The 25,780-nt window shown below is 52.9% G+C and overlaps 1 protein-coding gene across 1 annotated transcript in view; it reads left to right on the top strand.

Annotated features, from left to right (window-relative positions):
• Positions 1 to 1,410: 1,410 nt before the first annotated feature.
• The window catches only part of LOC146079877 (autophagy-related protein 9A-like), a 55,877-nt gene continuing 31,507 nt past the window's right edge, over positions 1,411 to 25,780 (top strand). Inside the window, exons 1-7 of the mRNA XM_083186555.1 lie at positions 1,411 to 1,641; positions 10,786 to 10,927; positions 11,041 to 11,086; positions 12,936 to 12,998; positions 13,514 to 13,681; positions 17,934 to 18,075; positions 23,731 to 24,479. Coding sequence (XP_083042681.1) covers positions 10,819 to 10,927; positions 11,041 to 11,086; positions 12,936 to 12,998; positions 13,514 to 13,681; positions 17,934 to 18,075; positions 23,731 to 24,479 — 1,277 coding nt within the window. The 5' untranslated portion in view covers positions 1,411 to 1,641; positions 10,786 to 10,818. The remainder of the gene's footprint in view (positions 1,642 to 10,785; positions 10,928 to 11,040; positions 11,087 to 12,935; positions 12,999 to 13,513; positions 13,682 to 17,933; positions 18,076 to 23,730; positions 24,480 to 25,780) is intronic.

Below are 25,780 nucleotides of genomic sequence, written 5' to 3'. Positions count from 1 at the left end.
GACGTCTCCTGTACCCCGATATGTGATAATGTAACATTGTGTGACGTCTCCTGTACCCCGATATGTGATAATGTAACACTGTGTGACGTCTCCTGTACCCCGATACTGATAATGTAACACTGTGTGACTTCTCCTGTACCCCAATATATGATAATGTAACACTGTGTGATGTCTCCTGCACCCCGATACTGATAATGTAACACTGTGTGACGTCTCCTGTACCCCGATATGTGATAATGTAACACTGTGTGATGTCTCCTGTACCCCGATATGTGATAATATAACACTGTGTGATGTCTCCTGCACCCCGATACTGATAATGTAACACTGTGTGACATCTCCTTTACCCCCATATGTGATAATGTAACACTGTGTGACTTCTCCTGTACCCCAATATATGATAATGTAACACTGTGTGATGTCTCCTGCACCCCGATACTGATAATGTAACACTGTGTGACGTCTCCCGTACCCTGATAATGTAACACTGTGTGACGTCTCCTGCACCCCGATATGTGATAATGTAACACTGTGTGACGTCTCCTGTCCCCCGATATGTGATAATGTAACACTGTGTGACGTCTCCTGTCCCCCGATACTGATAATGTAACACTGTGTGACGTCTCCTGTACCCCGATACTGATAATGTAACACTGTGTGACGTCTCCTGTACCCCGATATGTGATAATGTAACACTGTGTGACTTCTCCTGTACCCCAATATATGATAATGTAACGCTGTGTGATGTCTCCTGCACCCCGATACTGATAATGTAACACTGTGTAACGTCTCCCGTACCCCGATACTGATAATGTAACACTGTGTGACGTCTCCTGTACCCCGATACTGATAATGTAACACTGTGTGACGTCTCCTGTCCCCCGATGTGATAATGTAACACTGTGTGACATCTCCTGTACCCCGATATGTGATAATGTAACACTGTGTGACGTCTCCTGTCCCCCGATACTGATAATGTAACACTGTGTGACGTCTCCTGTACCCCGATACTGATAATGTAACACTGTGTGACGTCTCCTGTACCCCGATATGTGATAATGTAACACTGTGTGACTTCTCCTGTACCCCAATATATGATAATGTAACGCTGTGTGATGTCTCCTGCACCCCGATACTGATAATGTAACACTGTGTAACGTCTCCCGTACCCCGATACTGATAATGTAACACTGTGTGACGTCTCCTGTACCCCGATACTGATAATGTAACACTGTGTGACGTCTCCTGTCCCCCGATGTGATAATGTAACACTACGTGACATCTCCTGTACCCCGATATGTGATAATGTAACACTGTGTGATGTCTCCTGCACCCCGATGCTGATAATGTAACACTGTGTGACGTCTCCTGTTCCCTGATAAGTGAGAACGTTGCTTGGTGTCACGAGCAGTCACCAGGGTAAAGGCTGCACACAGCACAGGGCCCCCGCTGTGCAGGCTTCAGGCCTAGTGACAGAGGGAGGGAAGGGTTACAGCTTGCGTAAGATGAGAACAGCCTCTGCCCTCCTCCTAATCCCCACACCAGGCAGCTGCTGGGACAATAGCACAGACACAGGGCCAGGAAGCGGCAGGGCCTGTGTCACTGAGGAGGATGTGAGGGGCCTGGAACTGGCTGATCACGGTGAGACCCCCACATTATACTGTCTATATGTGTGCATGGGGATACAGGGGGGTGGGGGGCTGGCTTATGGAGGGGAGGGGGGAGATCGACACTGCTCTGTACAGCTGCTGCCATTAAGCAGTGTTTACAGTGTCCCCACCGTTCCCCGTGCATTGTACCCACCATTCCCAGTGCAGTGCACCATTCCCAGTGCGGTGTCCCCACCGTTCCCAGTGCGGTGTCCCCACCGTTCCCAGTGCTGTGTCCCCACCGTTCCCAGTGCGGTGTCCCCACCGTTCCCAGTGAGGTGTCCCCACCGTTCCCAGTGAGGTGTCCCCACCGTTCCCAGTGAGGTGTCCCCACCGTTCCCAGTGCATTGTCCCCACCTTTCCCCGTGCGGTGCCCTCACCATTCCCAGTGCGGTGTCCCCACCATTCCCAGTGCGCTCTCCCCACCGTTCCCAGTGCTGTGTCCCCACCGTTCCCAGTGCTGTGTCCCCAACGTTCCCAGTATAGCTGCTGTGCCCTTTTCTTACCTTACAGGCAGAGATCTATTATTACTTAAAGAATAAGCCCCATCACAGCGCACAGAACCTGACCCTATAGTATCGTCCCCTCATTACACCTGTGTACGTTATATATACCCAGCACTGACCCCTGTCCTGGTGCTACACCCTCTGTATATGTTATATATACCTGGCAACGACCCCTGTCCCGGTGCTACACCCGCTGTATACGTTATATATACCCGGCACCGACCCCCGTCCTGGTGCTACACCCGCTGTGTATGTTATATATACCCGGTACCGACCCCCGTCCTGGTGCTACACCCGCTGTATACGTTATATATACCCGGTACCGACCCCTGTCCTGGTACTACACCCGCTGTATACGTTATATATACCCGGCACTGACCCCTGTCCTGGTACTACACCCGCTGTGTACGTTATATATACCTGGCACTGACCCCTGTCCCGGTGCTACACCCGCTGTATACGTTATATATAGCCGGCACTGACCGCTGTCCTGGTACTACACCCGCTGTATACGTTATATATACCCGGCACCGACCCCTGCCCCGGTGCTACACCCGCTGTATACGTTATATATACCCGGCACCGACCCCTGTCCCGGTGCTACACCCGCTGTATACGTTATATATACCCGGCACTGACCCCTGTCCCGGTACTACACCCGCTGTATACGTTATATATACCCGGCACTGACCCCAGTCCTGCTACTACACCCGCTGTGTACGTTATATATACCCGGCACCGACCCCTGTCCTGGTACTACACCCGCTGTATACGTTATATATACCCGGCACCAACCCCTGTCCTGGTACTACACCCGCTGTATACGTTATATATACCCGGCACCGACCCCTGTCCTGGTGCTACACCCGCTGTATACGTTAAATATACCCGGCACCGACCCCTGTCCTGGTACTACACCCGCTGTATATGTTATATATACCCGCACCGACCCCTGTCCTGGTGCTACACCCGCTGTATACGTTATATATACCCGGCACCGACCCCTGTCCTGGTACTACATCCGCTGTATACGTTATATATACCCGGCACCGACCCCTGTCCTGGTACTACACCCGCTGTGTACGTTATATATATACCCGGCACCGACCCCTGTCCCGGTACTACACCCGCTGTATACGTTATATATACCCGGCACTGACCCCTGTCCTGGTACAACATCCGCTGTATACGTTATATATACCCGGCACCGACCCCTGTCCTGGTACTACACCCGCTATATACGTTATATATACCCGGCACCGACCCCTGTCCTGGTACTACACCCGCTGTATACGTTATATATACCCGGCACTGACCCCTGTCCCGGGGCTACACCTGCTGTATACGTTATATATATACCCGGCACCGACCCCTGTCCCGGTGCTACACCCGCTGTATACGTTATATATACCCGGCACCGACCCCTGTCCTGGTACTACATCCGCTGTATACGTTATATATACCCGGCACTGACCTCTGTCCTGGTACTACACCCGCTGTATACGTTATATATACCCGGTACCGACCCCTGTCCCGGTACTACACCCGCTGTATACGTTATATATACCGGGTACCGACCCCTGTCCCGGTACTACACCCGCTGTATACGTTATATATACCGGGTACCGACCCCTGTCCCGGTACTACACCCGCTGTATACGTTATATATATACCCGGCACCGACCCCTGTCCTGGTACTACACCCGCTGTGTACGTTGTATATACCCGGCACCGACCTCTGTCCTGGTACTACATCCGCTGTATACGTTATATATACCCGGCACCGACCCCTGTCCCGGTACTACACCCGCTGTATATGTTATATATACCCGGCACTGACCCCTGTCCTGGTACTACACCCGCTGTATACGTTATATATACCCGGCACCGACCCCTGTCCTGGTACTACATCCGCTGTATACGTTATATATACCCGGCACCGACCCCTGTCCTGGTACTACACCCGCTGTATACGTTATATATACCCGGCACCGACCCCTGTCCTGGTACTACACCCGCTGTATACATTATATATACCCGGCACTGACCCCTGTCCCGGGGCTACACCCGCTGTATACGTTATATATATACCCGGCACCGACCCCTGTCCTGGTACTACACCCGCTGTATACGTTATATATACCCGGCACCGACCCCTGTCCTGGTACTACATCCGCTGTATACGTTATATATACCCGGCACCGACCCCTGTCCTGGTACTACATCCGCTGTATACGTTATATATACCCGGCACCGACCCCTGTCCTGGTACTACATCCGCTGTATACGTTATATATACCCGGCACCGACCCCTGACCTGGTACTACATCCGCTGTGTACGTTATATATACCCGCACTGACCCCTGTCCTGGTACTACACCCGCTGTGTACGTTATATATACCCGGCACTGACCCCTGTCCTGGTACTACACCCGCTGTATACGTTATATATACCCAGTACCGACCCCTGTCCCGGTACTACACCCGCTGTATACGTTATATATACCCGGTACCGACCCCTGTCCTGCTACTACATCCGCTGTGTACGTTGTATATACCCGGCACCGACCTCTGTCCTGGTACTACATCCGCTGTATACGTTATATATACCCGGCACCGACCCCTGTCCCGGTACTACACCCGCTGTATATGTTATATATACCCGGCACTGACCCCTGTCCTGGTACTACACGCGCTGTATACGTTATATATACCCGGCACCGACCCCTGTCCTGGTATTACATCCGCTGTATACGTTATATATACCCGGCACAGACCCCTGTCCCGGTACTACACCCGCTGTATATGTTATATATACCCGGCACTGACCCCTGTCCTGGTACTTCACCCGCTGTATACGTTATATATACCCGGCACCGACCCCTGCCTGGTACTAGACCTGTCTCCTGTCTCTGCCCCTTGCTCTGTCCCTTGTCCTTTCTCTGTCTCCTGTCTCTGTCCCTTGCTCTGTCTCCTGTCTCTGTCCCTTGTCCTGTCTCTGTTCCTTGCTCTGTCTCCTGTCTCTGCCCCTTGCTCTGTCCCTTGTCCTGTCTCTGTCTCCTGTCTCTGTTCCTTGCTCTGTCTCCTGTCTCTGCCCCTTGCTCTGTCCCTTGTCCTGTCTCTGTCTCCTGTCTCTGTCCCTTGCTCTGTCTCCTGTCTCTGCCCCTTGCTCTGTCCCTTGTCCTGTCTCTGTCTCCTGTCTCTGTCCCTTGTCCTGTCTCTGTCTCCTGTCTCTGTCCCTTGCTCTGTCTCCTGTCTCTGTCCCTTGCTCTGTCTCCTGTCTCTGTCCCTTGGTCTCTCTCTCCAGCCATCCTTCCATTCGCAGTGCCCTGGTGCCAGTCAGTGTGTTGCTGCCTAGGCTGGGGTACCTGGGGTGATGAGACATTTCCTGTGCACTCACCTGACTCACCTGTAATTACCTGTGATTTGCTCTGTGTGGTATGTGTGAATGCCGTCTCGCTGCATGCTACCGGGTTATGTCCCAGAGGACAGGAGGGAGGTCACGCGTGCTACATACACCTGCAGCAGGTATTAACCCCTGCAGCTGGTCTGTAGTGCTCAGAGCTGCTGTGAATGCCAGCGTGTGGTGTCTGACTGGTCCCCTTACGATGGGAGGTACAGAGTGTAGGACATTGGCACGGCTGTGCCTCAGGGATAATGAGACGGCTGTAATGTCCTGTGTCCTCAGGCAGCGTCTCCATGTAGTCATCTGAAGTCATCACAGCCAGGTAACTGCCCAGCTACAGGTGTTACAGGAGCATCCGACACTACAAGGTACACCTGATATCATTGTCACTAATCTGTGCATGACAGCTGGGACCTCTGCTAGTGTGTGTGACAGCTGGGACCTCTGCTAGTGTGTGTGACAGCTGGGACCTCTGCTAGTGTGTGACAGCTGCGACCTCTGCTAGTGTGAGTGACAGCTGCGACCTCTGCTAGTGTGTGTGTGACAGCAGCGACCTCTGCTAGTATGTGTGTGACAGCTGCGACCTCTGCTAGTGTGTGTGTGACAGCCGGGACCTCTGCTAGTGTGTGTGTGACAGCCGGGACCTCTGCTAGTGTGTGTGTGACAGCCGGGACCTCTGCTAGTGTGTGTGTGACAGCCGGGACCTCTGCTAGTGTGTGTGTGACAGCCGGGACCTCTGCTAGTGTGTGTGTGACAGCCGGGACCTCTGCTAGTGTGTGTGTGACAGCCGGGACCTCTGCTAGTGTGTGTGTGACAGCCGGGACCTCTGCTAGTGTGTGTGTGACAGCCGGGACCTCTGCTAGTGTGTGTGTGACAGTCGGGACCTCTGCTAGTGTGTGTGTGACAGCCGGGACCTCTGCTAGTGTGTGTGACAGCCGGGACCTCTGCTAGTGTGTGTGTGTGTGACAGCCAGGACCTCTGCTAGTATGTGTGTGACAGCCGGGACCTCTGCTAGTGTGTGTGTGACAGCCGGGACCTCTGCTAGTGTGTGTGTGACAGCCGGGACCTCTGCTAGTGTGTGTGTGACAGCCGGGACCTCTGCTATTGTGTGTGTGACAGCCGGGACCTCTGCTATTGTGTGTGTGACAGCCGAGACCTCTGCTAGTGTGTGTGTGACAGCCGGGACCTCTGCTATTGTGTGTGTGACAGCCGAGACCTCTGCTAGTGTGTGTGTGACAGCCGGGACCTCTGCTAGTGTGTGTGTGACAGCCGGGACCTCTGCTAGTGTGTGTGTGACAGCCGGGACCTCTGCTAGTATGTGTGTGACAGCCGAGACCTCTGCTACTGTGTTTGTGTGACAGCCGGGACCTCTGATAGTGTGTGAGGGACAGTCGGGACCTCTGCTAGTGTGTGTGTGACAGCCGGGACCTCTGCTAGTGTGTGTGTGACAGCCGAGACCTCTGCTAGTTTGTGTGAGTGACAGCCGGGACCTCTGCTAGTGTGAGTGACAGCCGGGACCTCTGCTAGTGTGAGTGACAGCCGGGACCTCTGCTAGTATGTGTGACAGCCGAGACCTCTGCTACTGTGTTTGTGTGACAGCCGGGACCTCTGCTAGTATGTGAGGGACAGCCGGGACCTCTGCTAGTATGTGAGGGACAGCCGGGACCTCTGCTAGTGTGAGTGACAGCCGGGACCTCTGCTAGTGTGAGTGACAGCCGGGACCTCTGCTAGTGTGAGTGACAGCCGGGACCTCTGCTAGTGTGAGTGACAGCCGGGACCTCTGCTAGTGTGAGTGACAGCCGGGACCTCTGCTAGTGTGAGTGACAGCCGGGACCTCTGCTAGTGTGAGTGACAGCCGGGACCTCTGCTAGTGTGAGTGACAGCCGGGACCTCTGCTAGTGTGAGTGACAGCCGGGACCTCTGCTACTGTGTGTGTGTGAATGCCGGGACCTCTGCTAGTGTGAGTGACAGCCGGGACCTTTGCTAGTGTGTGAGTGACAGCCGGGACCTCTGCTAGTGTGTGAGTGACAGCCGGGACCTCTGCTAGTATGTGTGACAGCCGAGACCTCTGCTACTGTGTGTGTGTGACAGCCGGGACCTCTGCTAGTGTGAGTGACAGCCGGGACCTCTGCTGGTGTGTGAGTGACAGCCGGGACCTCTGCTGGTGTGTGAGTGACAGCCGGGACCTCTGCTAGTGTGTGTGTGACAGCCGGGACCTCTGCTAGTGTGTGTGTGACAGCCGGGACCTCTGCTAGTGTGTGTGTGACAGCCGGGACCTCTGCTAGTGTGTGTGTGACAGCCGGGACCTCTGCTAGTGTGTGTGTGACAGCCGGGACCTCTGCTAGTGTGTGTGTGACAGCCGGGACCTCTGCTAGTGTGTGTGTGACAGCCGGGACCTCTGCTAGTGTGTGTGTGACAGCCGGGACCTCTGCTAGTGTGTGTGTGACAGCCGGGACCTCTGTAGTGTGATTGACAGCCGGGACCTCTGCAGTGTGATTGACAGCCGGGACCTCTGCTAGTGTGTGTGTGACAGCCGGGACCTCTGTAGTGTGATTGACAGCCGGGACCTCTGCTAGTGTGTGTGTGACAGCCGGGACCTCTGCTAGTGTGTGTGTGACAGCCGGGACCTCTGCTAGTGTGTGTGTGACAGCCGGGACCTCTGTAGTGTGATTGACAGCCGGGACCTCTGCTAGTGTGTGTGTGACAGCCGGGACCTCTGCTAGTGTGTGTGTGACAGCCGGGACCTCTGCTAGTGTGTGTGTGACAGCCGGGACCTCTGCTAGTGTGTGTGTGACAGCCGGGACCTCTGCTAGTATGTGAGGGACAGCCGGGACCTCTGGTAGTATGTGTGACAGCCGAGACCTCTGCTAGTATGTGTGTGACAGCAGGGACCTCTGCTAGTATGTGTGTGACAGCAGGGACCTCTGCTAGTATGTGTGTGACAGCCGGGACCTCTGCTACTGTGTGTGTGACAGCCGGGACCTCTGCTAGTCTGTGTGTGACAGCCGGGACCTCTGCTAGTCTGTGTGTGACAGCCGGGACCTCTGCTACTGTGTGTGTGACAGCCGGGACCTGTGCTAGGCCTATAATACAGTGGTTCTCAACCCTGGTCCTCAAGTACCCTCAACAGTGCACGTTTTCCAGGTCTCCACACAGGCTCACAAGTAACATAATTAGCTCCACCTGTGGATCTTTTAAATGTGTCTGAATAATGAGTGCACCTGCCGTGTGACCTGAAAAACGTGCACTGTTGGGGTTACTTGAGGACCAGGGTTGGGAACCACTGCTATAATCTCTTATATATTTAGCCAGATCTGTCACTCATCCCCTGTGTATATAACGTTCCCACCCAGCAGGATACACAATCCCGCCCCCCCCCAGGGAAAAGTGTTCTATGTGTATAACGTTCTACACATCCCACCCCCTTGACATCACCTCCCCCCGCCCAGCCAGGGCTACAGTACACTCCCACCATCCACCATTACTCCACAGGCACCATCCACCATTACTCCCGCAACCCCCCCTCCCCTCTGCCAGCAAACACCCCCCCCCCCCGGACACACACGACCCCCCTCCCGCGATTCGCGGCACCCCCCTTTCTGCAGTGGGAAAGCAGCATTAGGAATACAGAAACAAGCTTTAATTGTCAGCCAGTACCCAGTTATTTATATAGCGCACACATATTCCGCAGCGCTGTACAGAGAATATTATTACCAGTTATTATATAGCGCACACATATTCCGCAGCGCTGTACAGAGACTATTATTACCAGTTATTATATAGCGTACACATATTCCGCAGCGATGTACAGAGACTATTATTACCAGTTATTATATAGTGCACACATATTCCGCAGCGCTGTACAGAGAATATTATTACCAGTTATTATATAGTGCACACATATTCCACAGCGCTGTACAGAGAATATTATTACCAGTTATTATATAGCGCACACATATTCCACAGCACTGTACAGAGACTATTATTACCAGTTATTATATAGCGCACACATATTCCACAGCGCTGTACAGAGACTATTATTACCAGTTATTATATAGCGCACACATATTCCACAGCGCTGTACAGAGACTATTATTACCAGTTATTATATAGCACACACATATTCCGCAGCGCTGTACAGAGAGTATTACCAGTTATTATATAGCGCACACATATTCCGCAGCGCTGTACAGAGACTATTATTACCAGTTATTATATAGCGCACACATATTCCGCAGTGCTGTACAGAGATTATGTATTACCAGTTATTATATAGCGCACACATATTCCGCAGCGCTGTACAGAGAATATTATCACCAGTTATTATATAGCGCACACATATTCCGCAGCGCTGTACAGAGAATATAATTACCAGTTATTATATAGTGCACACATATTCCGCAGCGCTGTACAGAGACTATTATTACCAGTTTTTATATAGCGCACACATATTCCGCAGCGCTGTACAGAGACTATTATTACCAGTTATTGTATAGCGCACACATATTCCGCAGCGCTGTACAGAGAATATTATTACCAGTTATTATATAGCGCACACATATTCCGCAGCGCTGTACAGAGTATATTATTACCAGTTATTATATAGCGCACATATATTCCGCAGTGCTGTACAGACATTATTTATTACCAGTTATTATATAGCGCACACATATTCCGCAGCGCTGTACACAGAATATTTGTCCCTGCTGGTGCTGGGGGGTTTCCTCCTGGTGTAAGCCCTGTATGTGGGCCGGTGTCAGGAAGCCGGCAGGACACCTCCGTACGTCAGTGCTCACACTTGTTTATCTGTGGTAGCACGTGGCGTGTGTTATGTGTCAGCCAGGCGCTGTGCCAGTACACAGTGTGCCATTGCCAGGGAAAATCTCGGCTCGCACACATCCAGGAAAGCTAAGAATAGACCTGTTTATCGGACCATCTCCGTGACTCCACTGGTGTAATGATGTTATAGGGGATAGTGGTATTCTGCAGGCTGTGCCCCCCCCCCCACCCCACCCTCCGGGCCGCTAGCCATAGACACTGTCCTCTACCCGGGTGTGCACCGGGGGCCTATGATGCTATATAGAGACAATCTAAGTGCCCCCAGAGCAGGCCAATGATGTACCCCCAAATCTGTACAGAACCCTAATAATGAATGAGATGGACACAAATGGTACAGAGCCTGTGGCTCCGGGTGGTCTCATCCCATGTATTGTCCTCCATACAGGGTGGCTGAGGCTGAGGGAATGATGCCCTGAGAATGGAGGCCCAGGAGCAGTTCCGAGAGTATCAGAGGTTGGAGGACTTTGAGGAAGACTCGCCGGCTGGGGAGGACGACTTGCTGGTACATGTTCCGGAGGCGGTGAAAGGTAGGTAACATTGGTGGCCTGGATCACTGTGCCCCCAATACCAGGGATGGGTCTGAGTGCCCAGGGACAGCTTGTCAGGACCCACATTCTTCCCTTTCTGTGTCTCCTTACAGATTCCTGGCATCACATCAAGAACTTGGACAACTTCTTCACTAAGATATCCTTGTACATGTGCGGGAGTAGTGCGACCGGCCTACATTCCGTGTGCGGGAGTAGTGCGGCCGGCCTACATTCCGTGTGCGGGAGTAGTGCGACCGGCCTACATTGGGTGTGAGGGAGTAGTGCGACCGGCCTACATTCCGTGTGCGGGAGTAGTGCGGCCGGCCTACATTCCGTGTGCGGGAGTAGTGCGGCCGGCCTACATTCCGTGTGCGGGAGTAGTGCGGCCGGCCTACATTCCGTGTGCGGGAGTAGTGCGGCCGGCCTACATTCCGTGTGCGGGAGTAGTGCGGCCGGCCTACATTCCGTGTGCGGGAGTAGTGCGGCCGGCCTACATTCCGTGTGCGGGAGTAGTGCGGCCGGCCTACATTCCGTGTGCGGGAGTAGTGCGGCCGGCCTACATTCCGTGTGCGGGAGTAGTGCGGCCGGCCTACATTCCGTGTGCGGGAGTAGTGCGGCCGGCCTACATTCCGTGTGCGGGAGTAGTGCGACCGGCCTACATTCCGTGTGCGGGAGTAGTGCGGCCGGCCTACATTCCGTGTGCGGGAGTAGTGCGACCGGCCTACATTGGGTGTGAGGGAGTAGTGCGACCGGCCTACATTCCGTGTGCGGGAGTAGTGCGGCCGGCCTACATTCCGTGTGCGGGAGTAGTGCGGCCGGCCTACATTCCGTGTGCGGGAGTAGTGCGGCCGGCCTACATTCCGTGTGCGGGAGTAGTGCGGCCGGCCTACATTCCGTGTGCGGGAGTAGTGCGGCCGGCCTACATTCCGTGTGCGGGAGTAGTGCGGCCGGCCTACATTCCGTGTGCGGGAGTAGTGCGGCCGGCCTACATTCCGTGTGCGGGAGTAGTGCGGCCGGCCTACATTCCGTGTGCGGGAGTAGTGCGGCCGGCCTACATTCCGTGTGCGGGAGTAGTGCGGCCGGCCTACATTCCGTGTGCGGGAGTAGTGCGGCCGGCCTACATTCCGTGTGCGGGAGTAGTGCGGCCGCCTACATTCCGTGTGCGGGAGTAGTGCGACCGGCCTACATTCCGTGTGCGGGAATTGTGTGGCCGGCCTACATTCCGTGTGCGGGAGCAGTGTTCCCGCTAGTCTTTTTTAGCGGGGCCCTGCCTGATTTTTAAAGGGCAAAATGCGCCCTGCCCCTCTCACAGTGCCCCGCTAAAACAGCCTCATGGGGAATCCCAGCGTCGCCATAGACGGCGATGCCCAGCGCTTCCCCAGCATAGTGACTTCTGAGGGGCTTGGCCCACCCCCTTTGGTGACGGTGGTGGCCGGGCCTGCCCCCTTTCATGATGGTGGTGTTGGCACACCTCTCTTGTGACGTCGGCGGCCCGGGACCGCTGCCGTCACCGTCATTAAAGGGGGAGGGCCCGCCCGCCACCATCATGGCCCTTATATTCCTCCCGTCGGCGGGCCCGGACCGCCCCCGGCGCCCTGCCCAATGCAAAACCTAGAGTGAACTCTACGGGAGTAGTGCGGCCGGCCTACATTGCGTGTGCGTGAGTAGTGCGGCCGGCCTACATTCTGTGTGCGGGAATAGTGTGACCTCCCTGTATGACATGTGCTTATATACCTCTTGCCAGGGGTGCGGACCCATATGCCTCCCGCCAGGGGTGCAGCCCCTTACATACCTCCCACGCGGGGTGCGGCCCCGTATATACCTCCCACACGGGGTGCGCCCCTTACATACCTCCCACGCGGGGTGCGCCCCTTACATACCTCCCACGCGGGGTGCGCCCCTTACATACCTCCCACGCGGGGTGCGGCCCCGTATATACCTCCCACGCGGGGTGCGCCCCGTACATACCTCCCGCCTGTGATCCATTCCTTAACCCCGCCCTGCACATCTATCACTTCCACCAGAAGAATGGCTTCGCCTGCATGGTGCTGTCCGACTTCTTTGAACTCGTGTAAGTAGAAGCTGCGGATGTTCTACGTGACTCTGTACTGACTGATTCAGACCCAGGCGGGCGGGACGGATTTGGCCCCATGTCCAATGGTGCGCATGGGTGAATATGCTCATGTGTGAGGGAGGGAGGGAGTGGCAGCAGCCCGGGAATGTAGGCGTGTCATTGCCTGCGTGGGGCTGGCGGCTGACGTCTCATGGCGTCTTGACTGACTTTTATTTGCGAGCGGATGGGGGATATGTACCAAACAGTGGAGGCGTTACCCACAGGAGCCAATCGGATTCCACCTGTCATTTAATAAAATGTACTTGACCAATGCTACCTGGAAGCTGATTGGCTGGCACACCTCATCTCCCTGTGTATTACTGGACATCCTTCTGTCTCTGATGTACTGTATGTAATAAATGACTATTGATCTATAGATCACAGCTACAGTTAGATTGCTCCCACACTTACTTGTAGATTGCAAGCTCTTGGGATCACACAGCAGTGACACACAATGTTTTGCCTCTGTGCAGCCAGTTCCTTTTCGTGGTCACCTTCACCACCTTCCTGTTTCACTGTGTGGAATACGATGTCCTGTTCGCCAATAAGCCCATCAACCACACCCATTCTGGTGCCAACCCCGACCGCAACAAGGTGACACTGGCGGATGCCATCCTGCCGGCCCAGGAGTGTGCACTCAGGTATGTGCCCAATATCTACCCATCATATGACGCTGTATGCAAATGTCTATTAGACCGTCTACATTGTGTATATATGTCTATTAGACCGTCTACATTGTGTATATATTTCTATTAGACCGTCTGCATTGTGTATATATGTCTATTAGACCGTCTACATTGTGTATATATGTCTATTAGACCGTCTGCAATGTGTATATATTTCTATTAGACCGTCTGCATTGTGTATATGTCTATTAGACCGTCTACATTGTGTATATATGTCTATTAGACCGTCTACATTGTGTATATATTTCTATTAGACCGTATGGATTGTGTATATATGTCTATTAGACCGTCTACATTGTGTATATATGTCTATTAGACCGTCTACATTGTGTATATATTTCTATTAGACCGTCTACATTGTGTATATATGTCTATTAGACCGTCTACATTGTGTATATATTTCTATTAGACCGTCTACATTGTGTATATATTTCTATTAGACCGTCTGCATTGTGTATATATGTCTATTAGACCGTCTACATTGTGTATATATGTCTATTAGACCGTCTACATTGTGTATATATGTCTATTAGACCATCTACAATGTGTATATATGTCTATTAGACCGTCTACATTGTGTATATATGTCTATTAGACCGTCTACATTGTGTATATATTTCTATTAGACCGTCTGCATTGTGTATATATGTCTATTAGACAGTCTGCAATGTGTATATATTTCTATTAGACCGTCTGCATTGTGTATATATGTCTATTAGACCGTCTACATTGTGTATATATTTCTATTAGACCGTATGGATTGTGTATATATGTCTATTAGACCGTCTACATTGTGTATATATGTCTATTAGACCGTCTACATTGTGTATATATTTCTATTAGACCGTCTACATTGTGTATATATGTCTATTAGACCGTCTACATTGTGTATATATTTCTATTAGACCGTCTGCATTGTGTATATATGTCTATTAGACCGTCTACATTGTGTATATATGTCTATTAGACCGTCTACATTGTGTATATATGTCTATTAGACCATCTACAATGTGTATATATGTCTATTAGACAGTCTACATTGTGTATATATGTCTATTAGACCGATTACATTGTGTATATATGTCTATTAGACCGTCTACAATGTGTATATATGTCTATTAGACCATCTACATTGTGCATATATGTCTATTAGACGGGCTACATTGTACATAGTATGTCTATTAGACCGTCTGCATTGTACATAGTATGTCTATTAGACCTCCTGCATTGTACATAGTATGTCTATTAGACCGCCTGCATTGTACATAGTATGTCTATTAGACCGTCTACATTGTGTATATATGTCCATTAGACCGTCTACATTGTGTATATATGTCTATTAGACCGTCTACATTGTGTATATATGTCTATTAGACCATCTACATTGTGTATATATGTCTATTAGACCATCTACATTGTGTATATATGTCCATTAGACCATCTACATTGTGTATATATGTCTATTAGACCGTCTACATTGTGTGTATATATGTCTATTAGACCGTCTACATTGTGTGTATATGTCTATTAGACCGTCTACATTGTGTATATATGTCTATTAGACCGTCTACATTGTGTATATATGTCTATTAGACCGTCTACATTGTACATACTGGGTGACATTCTATGTATTGAGATAAATCCGCATTTTTTTTATCGCACCACTTCGCCCTTTTTAAAATCGCAAGATTGGCCCGTTTTTCGCATATTTAATGAGATGCGAAAAACGGGCCAAATAGTGCGAATAGGTGCGAGGTGGTGCGATGTCTTTAGTCCTGAATGTGCGATTTTCATGTCTGAAAATCGCACGTTTGCAGGAAAGCGCAAATTAAAATAAAAAAAAACGAGCGCGGGGTCCCCCGCCAGAGCATAACCAGCCCCGGGCTCATTGAGCCGGTGCTGGTGACATAAAATCAGGGTCCCCGACAAATAGGGGTCCCCTTGATTTAATGAAACCAGCACCAGGCTCAAGGTCCGGCGCTGGTTCCCAAAATACGGGGGACAAAATGACTAGGGGTCCCCCGTATTTTAAGAACCAGCACCGGACCCAACCAGCCAGCAGGGTAATGCCACAGCCGGGGGACACTTATTATATAAGGTCCCGCGGCCAAAGCCCACCTGGCTGGTGAGCATGGGCAGGGGTCCTGGGGAAGTGGGGACCCCCCCAATGAAGAGGTCCCCCCCCCTCCAGGACTTACCAGCCCATGCTGAAAGTCCGGGGACCGACCTACAGGCTCTAGGTAGGTAAGTATCAGTGTGTGTGTTATGTATGTATTAAACTTTTATTTTTCAGGGTGTCAGTGTGTTTTATTTCACTATTTTTTGTACTGTAGAACTACAAGTGCCAGCGGGCTCTTTAATGCCCCTTTATGCTGGGACTTGTGGTTCTCCAAGTCCAAGCATGCGGGGTAGGCTTGCTGGGACTCATAGTTCTACAGTAGAAAACAATAGTTTATATTCTTTTTTTACACTTTACATCAGCCCGATGCCCACCGCCCAGGGGCATCGGGGACTTTCAGCATGGGCTGGTAAGTCCTGGAGGGGGGGACCCCTTCTTTGGGGGGGTCCCCACTTCCCCAGGACCCCTGCCCATGCTGACCAGCCAGGGGGTTAATGCTTTGGCCGCGGGACCTTATATAATAAGTGTCCCCCGGCTGTGGCATTAATTTGCGCTTTCCTGCAAACGTGCGATTTTCAGACATGAAAATCGCACATTTTCAGGACTAAAGACATCGCACCACCTCGCACCTATTCGCACTATTTGGCCCGTTTTTCGCATCTCATTAAATATGCGAAAAACGGGCCAATCTTGCGATTTTAAAAAGGGCAAAGTGGTGCGATATAAAAAATGCGCATTTATCTCATCCCATAGAATGTCACCCAGTATGTCTATTAGACCGCCTGCATTGTACATAGTATGTCTATTAGACCGCCTGCATTGTACATAGTATGTCTAATTAGACCGTCTGCATTGCACATAGTATGTCTATTAGACCGCCTGCATTGTACATAGTATGTCTATTAGACCGTCTGCATTGTACATAGTATGTCTATTAGACCGCCTGCATTGTACATAGTATGTCTATTAGACCGTCTGCATTGTACATAGTATGTCTATTAGACCGCCTGCATTGTACACAATATGTCTATTAGACCGCCTGCGTTGTACACAGTATGTCTATTAGACCGCCTGCATTGTACATAGTATGTCTATTAGACCGCCTGCATTGTACATAGTATGTCTATTAGACCGCCTGCATGGTACATAGTATGTCTATTAGACCGCCTGCATTGTACACAGTATGTCTATTAGACCGCCTGCATTGTACACAGTATGTCTATTAGACCGCCTGCATTGTACACAGTATGTCTATTAGACCGTCTGCATTGTACATAGTATGTCTATTAGACCGCCTGCATTGTACACAGTATGTCTATTAGACCAGCTACATTGTACATAGTATGTCTATTAGACCGCCTGCGTTGTACACAGTATGTCTATTAGACCGCCTGCATTGTACATAGTATGTCTATTAGACCGCCTGCATTGTACACAGTATGTCTATTAGACCGCCTGCATTGTACACAGTATGTCTATTAGACCGCCTGCATTGTACATAGTATGTCTATTAGACCGCCTGCATTGTACATAGTATGTCTATTAGACCGCCTGCATTGTACATAGTATGTCTATTAGACCGTCTGCATTGTACACAGTATGTCTATTAGACCGCCTGCATTGTACATAGTATGTCTATTAGACCAGCTACATTGTACATAGTATGTCTATTAGACCGCCTGCATTGTACATAGTATGTCTATTAGACGCCTGCATTGTACACAGTATGTCTATTAGACCGTCTGCATTGTACATAGTATGTCTATTAGACCGCCTGCATTGTACATAGTATGTCTATTAGACCGCCTGCATTGTACATAGTATGTCTATTAGACCAGCTACATTGTACATAGTATGTCTATTAGACCGCCTGCATTGTACATAGTATGTCTATTAGACCGTCTGCATTGTACATAGTATGTCTATTAGACCGTCTACATTGTGTATATATGTCTATTAGACCGTCTACATTGTGTATATATGTCTATTAGACCGCCTGCATTGTACACAGTATGTCTATTAGACCGCCTGCATTGTACATAGTATGTCTATTAGACCGTCTGTGGTGATCCGTTCCTCTATGCGCAGGATCCAGGCCAGCGGATGGATTATCTTCTTGCTGGTTATGGCGGCCATCTTCTGGCTCTACCGTCTGGTAAAGATGTTCTGCAACCTGCTGAGTTACTGGGAGATCCGCAAGTTCTATGTCCGGGCCTTGAAGATCCCCTCGGTGAGTACATGTGACATGCTCTGCACTGTGTTGTGGGTGTATGTGACATGCTCTGCACTGTGTTGTGGGTGTATGTGACATGCTCTGCACTGTGTTGTGGGTGTATGTGACATGCTCTGCACTGTGTTGTGGGTGTATGTGACATGCTCTGCACTGTGTTGTGGGTGTATGTGACATGCTCTGCACTGTGTTGTGGGTGTATGTGACATGCTCTGCACTGTGTTGTGGGTGTATGTGACATGCTCTGCACTGTGTTGTGGGTGTATGTGACATGCTCTGCACTGTGTTGTGGGTGTATGTGACATGCTCTGCACTGTGTTGTGGGTGTATGTGACATGCTCTGCACTGTGTTGTGGGTGTATGTGACATGCTCTGCACTGTGTTGTGGGTGTATGTGACATGCTCTGCACTGTGTTGTGGGTGTATGTGACATGCTCTGCACTGTGTTGTGGGTGTATGTGACATGCTCTGCACTGTGTTGTGGGTGTATGTGACATGCTCTGCACTGTGTTGTGGGTGTTTGTGACATGCTCTGCACTGTGTTGTGGGTGTATGTGACATGCTCTGCACTGTGTTGTGGGTGTATGTGACATGCTCTGCACTGTGTTGTGGGTGTATGTGACATGCTCTGCACTGTGTTGTGGGTGTATGTGACATGCTCTGCACTGTGTTGTGGGTGTATGTGACATGCTCTGCACTGTGTTGTGGGTGTATGTGACATGCTCTGCACTGTGTTGTGGGTGTATGTGACATGCTCTGCACTGTGTTGTGGGTGTATGTGACATGCTCTGCACTGTGTTGTGGGTGTATGTGACATGCTCTGCACTGTGTTGTGGGTGTATGTGACATGCTCTGCACTGTGTTGTGGGTGTATGTGACATGCTCTGCACTGTGTTGTGGGTGTATGTGACATGCTCTGCACTGTGTTGTGGGTGTATGTGACATGCTCTGCACTGTGTTGTGGGTGTATGTGACATGCTCTGCACTGTGTTGTGGGTGTATGTGACATGCTCTGCACTGTGTTGTGGGTGTATGTGACATGCTCTGCACTGTGTTGTGGGTGTATGTGACATGCTCTGCACTGTGTTGTGGGTGTATGTGACATGCTCTGCACTGTGTTGTGGGTGTTTGTGACATGCTCTGCACTGTGTTGTGGGTGTATGTGACATGCTCTGCACTGTGTTGTGGGTGTATGTGACATGCTCTGCACTGTGTTGTGGGTGTATGTGACATGCTCTGCACTGTGTTGTGGGTGTATGTGACATGCTCTGCACTGTGTTGTGGGTGTATGTGACATGCTCTGCACTGTGTTGTGGGTGTATGTGACATGCTCTGCACTGTGTTGTGGGTGTATGTGACATGCTCTGCACTGTGTTGTGGGTGTTTGTGACATGCTCTGCACTGTGTTGTGGGTGTATGTGACATGCTCTGCACTGTGTTGTGGGTGTATGTGACATGCTCTGCACTGTGTTGTGGGCGTGTGACATGCTCTGCACTGTGTTGTGGGTGTATGTGACATGCTCTGCACTGTGTTGTGGGTGTATGTGACATGCTCTGCACTGTGTTGTGGGTGTATGTGACATGCTCTGCACTCGGTAGTAGGTGTATGTGACATGCTCTGCACTGTGTCGTGGGTGTATGTGACATGCTCTGCACTGTGTCGCGGGTGTATGTGACATGCTCTGCACTGTGTCGCGGGTGTATGTGACATGCTCTGCACTGTGTCGCGGGTGTATGTGACATGCTCTGCACTGTGTCGCGGGTGTATGTGACATGCTCTGCACTGTGTCGCGGGTGTATGTGACATGCTCTGCACTGTGTCGCGGGTGTATGTGACATGCTCTGCACTGTGTCGCGGGTGTATGTGACATGCTCTGCACTGTGTCGTGGGTGTATGTGACATGCTCTGCACTGTGTTGTGGGTGTATGTGACATGCTCTGTGTTGTGGGTGTATGTGACATGCTCTGTGTTGTGGGTGTATGTGACATGCTCTGCACTCGGTAGTAGGTGTATGTGACATGCTCTGCACTGTGTCGCGGGTGTATGTGACATGCTCTGCACTGTGTCGCGGGTGTATGTGACATGCTCTGCACTGTGTCGCGGGTGTATGTGACATGCTCTGCACTGTGTCGCGGGTGTATGTGACATGCTATGCACTGTGTTGTGGGTGTATGTGACATGTTCTGCACTCGGTAGTAGGTGTATGTGACATGCTCTGCACTGTGTTGTGGGTGTATGTGACATGCTCTGCACTCGGTAGTAGGTGTATGTGACATGCTCTGCACTGTGTTGTGGGTGTATGTGACATGCTCTGCACTGTGTTGTGGGTGTATGTGACATGCTCTGCACTGTGTTGTGGGTGTATGTGACATGCTCTGCACTGTGTTGTGGGTGTATGTGACATGCTCTGCACTGTTTTGTGGGTGTATGTGACATGCGCTGCACTGTGTTGTCGTATGTGACATGCTCTGCACTGTGTTGTGGGTGTATGTGACATGCTCTGCACTGTGTTGTAAGATGAGCTCTGCGCTGTGTAGTGGGGGGGGGGTGCAGTGGGTTTCATCTCTCTCCCACCCCTAACACTATCTCTCTCCTCCCCTCATGTCCCCCGCGGAGCAGGACGAGCTCTGCGCTGTGTAGTAGGGGGGTGCAGTGGGTCCCATCTCTCTCCCACCCCTAACACTATCTCTCTCTCCTCCCCTCATGTCCCCCGTGGAGCAAGACGAGCGATGTGTAGTTGGGGGGGGGGGCGGCAGTGGGTTCCATCTCTCTACCAGTCCTAACACTATCTCTCTCCTCCCCTTATGTCCCCCGCGGAGCAGGATGAGCTCTGCGCTGTGTAGTAGGGGGGGTGCAGTGGGTCCCATCTCTCTCCCACCCCTAACACTATCTCTCTCCTCCCCTCATGTCCCCCGCGGAGCAGGACGAGCTCTGCGCTGTGTAGTAGGGGGGGGGGGGGGGCAGTGGGTCCCATCTCTCTCCCACCCCTAACACTATCTCTCTCCTCCCCTCATGTCCCCCGCGGAGCAGGACGAGCTCTGCGCTGTGTAGTAGGGGGGTGCAGTTTTGTTACGTCTCTCTCTCCCACCCCTAACACTATCTCTCTCCTCCCCTCATGTCCCCCGCGGAGCAGGAAGAGCTCTGCGCTGTGTAGTAGGGGGGAGGGCAGTGGGTTCCGTCTCTCTCCCACCCCTAACACTATCTCTCTCCCCTCCCCTCATGTCCCCCGCGGAGCAGGATGAGCTCTGCGCTGTGTAGTAGGGGAGTGCAGTGGGTTACGTCTCTCTCCCACCCCTAACACTATCTCTCTCCCCTCATGTCCCCCGCGGAGCAGGACGAGCTCTGCGCTGTGTAGTAAGGGGGTGCAGCGGGTTCCGTCTCTCTCCCACCCCTAACACTATCTCTCTCCTCCCCTCATGTCCCCCGCGGAGCAGGATGAGCTCTGCGCTGTATAGTAGGGGGGTGCAGTGGGTCCCATCTCTCTCCCACCCCTAACACTATCTCTCTCCTCCCCTCATGTCCCCTGCGGAGCAGGATGAGCTCTGCGCTGTGTAGTAGGGGGGTGCAGTGGGTCCCGTCTCTCTCCCACCCCTAACACTATCTCTCTCCTCCCCTCATGTCCCCTGCAGAGCAGGATGAGCTCTGCGCTGTGTAGTAGGGGGGTGCAGTGGGTCCCATCTCTCTCCCACCCCTAACACTATCTCTCTCTCCTCCCCTCATGTCCCCCGTGGAGCAAGACGAGCGATGTGTAGTTGGGGGGGGGGCGGCAGTGGGTTCCATCTCTCTACCAGTCCTAACACTATCTCTCTCCTCCCCTCATGTCCCCCGCGGAGCAGGATGAGCTCTGCGCTGTGTAGTAGGGGGGGTGCAGTGGGTCCCATCTCTCTCCCACCCCTAACACTATCTCTCTCCTCCCCTCATGTCCCCCGCGGAGCAGGACGAGCTCTGCGCTGTGTAGTAGGGGGGGGGGGGGGGGCAGTGGGTCCCATCTCTCTCCCACCCCTAACACTATCTCTCTCCTCCCCTCATGTCCCCCGCGGAGCAGGACGAGCTCTGCGCTGTGTAGTAGGGGGGTGCAGTTTTGTTACGTCTCTCTCTCCCACCCCTAACACTATCTCTCTCCTCCCCTCATGTCCCCCGCGGAGCAGGAAGAGCTCTGCGCTGTGTAGTAGGGGGGAGGGCAGTGGGTTCCGTCTCTCTCCCACCCCTAACACTATCTCTCTCCCCTCCCCTCATGTCCCCCGCGGAGCAGGATGAGCTCTGCGCTGTGTAGTAGGGGAGTGCAGTGGGTTACGTCTCTCTCCCACCCCTAACACTATCTCTCTCCCCTCATGTCCCCCGCGGAGCAGGACGAGCTCTGCGCTGTGTAGTAAGGGGCTGCAGCGGGTTCCGTCTCTCTCCCACCCCTAACACTATCTCTCTCCTCCCCTCATGTCCCCCGCGGAGCAGGATGAGCTCTGCGCTGTATAGTAGGGGGGTGCAGTGGGTTCCATCTCTCTCCCACCCCTAACACTATCTCTCTCTCCTCCCCTCATGTCCCCCGCGGAGCAGGATGAGCTCTGCGCTGTGTAGTAGGGGGGTGCAGTGGGTTCCATCTCTCTCCCACCCCTAACACTATCTCTCTCCCCTCATGTCCCCCGCGGAGCAGGACGAGCTCTGCGCTGTGTAGTAAGGGGCTGCAGCGGGTTCCGTCTCTCTCCCACCCCTAACACTATCTCTCTCCTCCCCTCATGTCCCCCGCGGAGCAGGATGAGCTCTGCGCTGTATAGTAGGGGGGTGCAGTGGGTCCCATCTCTCTCCCACCCCTAACACTATCTCTCTCCTCCCCTCATGTCCCCTGCGGAGCAGGATGAGCTCTGCGCTGTGTAGTAGGGGGGTGCAGTGGGTCCCGTCTCTCTCCCACCCCTAACACTATCTCTCTCCTCCCCTCATGTCCCCTGCAGAGCAGGATGAGCTCTGCGCTGTGTAGTAGGGGGTGCAGTGGGTTCCATCTCTCTCCCACCCCTAACACTATCTCTCTCCTCCCCTCATGTCCCCCGCAGAGCAGGACGAGCTCAGCGCTATGTAGTAGGGGGGTGCAGTGGGTTCCATCTCTCTCCCACCCCTAACACTATCTCTCTCCTCCCCTCATGTCCCCCGCGGAGCAGGACGAGCTCTGCGCTATGTAGTAGGGGAGGGGGCAGTGGGTCCCATCTCTCTCCCACCCCTAACACTATCTCTCTCCTCCCCTCATGTCCCCCGCGGAGCAGGACGAGCTCAGCGCTATGTAGTAGGGGGGTGCAGTGGGTTCTATCTCTCTCCCACCCCTAACACTATCTCTCTCCCCTCCCCTCATGTCCCCCGCGGAGCAGGACGAGCTCAGCGCTATGTAGTAGGGGGGTGCAGTGGGTTCCATCTCTCTCCCACCCCTAACACTATCTCTCTCCCCTCATGTCCCCCGCGGAGCAGGATGAGCTCTGCGCTGTGTAGTAAGGGGGGGCAGTGGGTTCCGTCTCTCTCCCACCCCTAACACCATCTCTCTCTCCTCCCCTCATGTCCCCCGCGGAGCAGGACGAGCTCAGCGCTATGTAGTAGGGGGGGGTGCAGTGGGTTCCGTCTCTCTCCCACCCCTAACACCATCTCTCTCTCCTCCCCTCATGTCCCCCGCGGAGCAGGACGAGCTCTGTAACTTCAGCTGGCAGGAGGTGCAGGGGCGCCTGGTCTCGCTGCAGAGGGAGCAACCCATGTGCGTGCATAAAAAGGAGCTGACAGAACTGGACATCTACCATCGCATCCTGCGCTTTAAGAACTACATGGTGGCCATGGTGAACAAGAGCCTTCTTCCGGTGTGTTTCCGCCTGCCGATGGTCGGGGAGGTCACCTTCCTCAGCCAGGGCCTCAAGTACAACCTGGAGCTTCTCTTTTTCTGGGGTCCTGGTTCTCTCTTCCAGAACAAGTGGAACCTTCAGCCCAAGTACAAGCGCCCCGGCCAGAGACTGGAGCTAGCTGCGGAGCTGAGCCGGACCATTATCCTCCTGGGCCTGGCCAACCTGTTCCTCTGTCCCTTCATCCTAGTCTGGCAGATCCTCTACGCCTTCTTCAGTTACACCGAAGTGATTAAAAGGGAACCGGGAAGTCTGGGCGCCAGGCGCTGGTCGCTGTATGGCCGGCTCTATCTGCGCCACTTCAATGAGCTGACGCATGAGCTGCAGGCGCGGCTGAGTCGTGGCTATAAACCTGCTACTAAGTACATGAACTCCTTCGCCTCCCCATTGCTGGCCATCGCTGCCAAGAACATTGGCTTCTTCGCCGGGTCCCTGCTGGCTGTCCTCATCGCCCTGACGGTGTACGACGAAGACGTGCTCACTGTCCAACATATCCTGACCACCATCACTGTCCTCGGGGTGATGGTCACTATAGCCAGGTGGGTGACCCATGGGGGATAGCAGCATATCCTGACCACCATCACTGTCCTCGGGGTGATGGTCACAGTAGCAGGTGGGTGACCCATGGGGGATAACAGCATATCCTGACCACCATCACTGTCCTCGGGGTGATGGTCACAGTAGCAGGTGGGTGACCCATGGGGGATAGCAGCATATCCTGTCCACCACCACTGTCCTCGGGGTGATGGTCACTATAGCCAGGTGGGTGACCCATGGGGGATAACATCATATCGTGACCATTATCACTGTCCTCGGGGTGATGGTCACTATAGCCAGGTGGGTGACCCATGGGGGATAGCAGCATATCCTGTCCACCACCACTGTCCTCGGGGTGATGGTCACTATAGCCAGGTGGGTGACCCATGGGGGATAACAGCATATCCTGACCACCATCACTGTCCTCGGGGTGATGGTCACCGTAGCCAGGTGGGTGACCCATGGGGGATAGCAGCATATCCTGACCACCATCACGGTCCTCGGGGTGATGGTCACAGTAGCCAGGTGGGTGACCCATGGGGGATAGCAGCATATCCTGACCACCATCACTGTCCTCGGGGTGATGGTCACAGTAGCCAGGTGGGTGACCCATGGGGGATGGGATGGCATATCCTGACCACCATCACTGTCCTCAGGGTGATGGTCACAGTAGCCAGGTGGGTGACCCATGGGGGATCGCAGCATATCCTGACCACCATCACTGTCCTCGGGGTGATGGTCACAGTAGCCAGGTGGGTGACCCATGGGGGATAGCAGCATATCCTGACCACCATCACGGTCCTCGGGGTGATGGTCACAGTAGCCAGGTGGGTGACCCATGGGGGATAGCAGCATATCCTGACCACCATCACTGTCCTCGGGGTGATGGTCACAGTAGCCAGGTGGGTGACCCATGGGGGATGGGATGGCATATCCTGACCACCATCACTGTCCTCGGGGTGATGGTCACAGTAGCCAGGTGGGTGACCCATGGGGGATCGCAGCATATCCTGACCACCATCACTGTCCTCGGGGTGATGGTCACAGTAGCCAGGTGGGTGACCCATGGGGGATAGCAGCATATCCTGACCACCATCACTGTCCTCGGGGTGATGGTCACAGTAGCCAGGTGGGTGACCCATGGGGGATAACAGCATATCCTGACCACCATCACTGTCCTCAGGGTGATGGTCACCGTAGCCAGGTGGGTGACCCATGGGGGATAGCAGCATATCCTGACTACCATCACTGTCCTCGGGGTGATGGTCACAGTAGCCAGGTGGGTGACCCATGGGGGATAGCA

The sequence above is a fragment of the Crinia signifera genome, chromosome 5 (genome assembly GCF_055691185.1).
Source record: "Crinia signifera chromosome 5, ASM5569118v1, whole genome shotgun sequence".
NCBI classification, from domain to species: Eukaryota; Metazoa; Chordata; class Amphibia; order Anura; family Myobatrachidae; genus Crinia; species Crinia signifera.
Note: the sequence above shows the minus strand (reverse complement) of the source record. Positions and strands in the feature narration are given on the sequence as shown.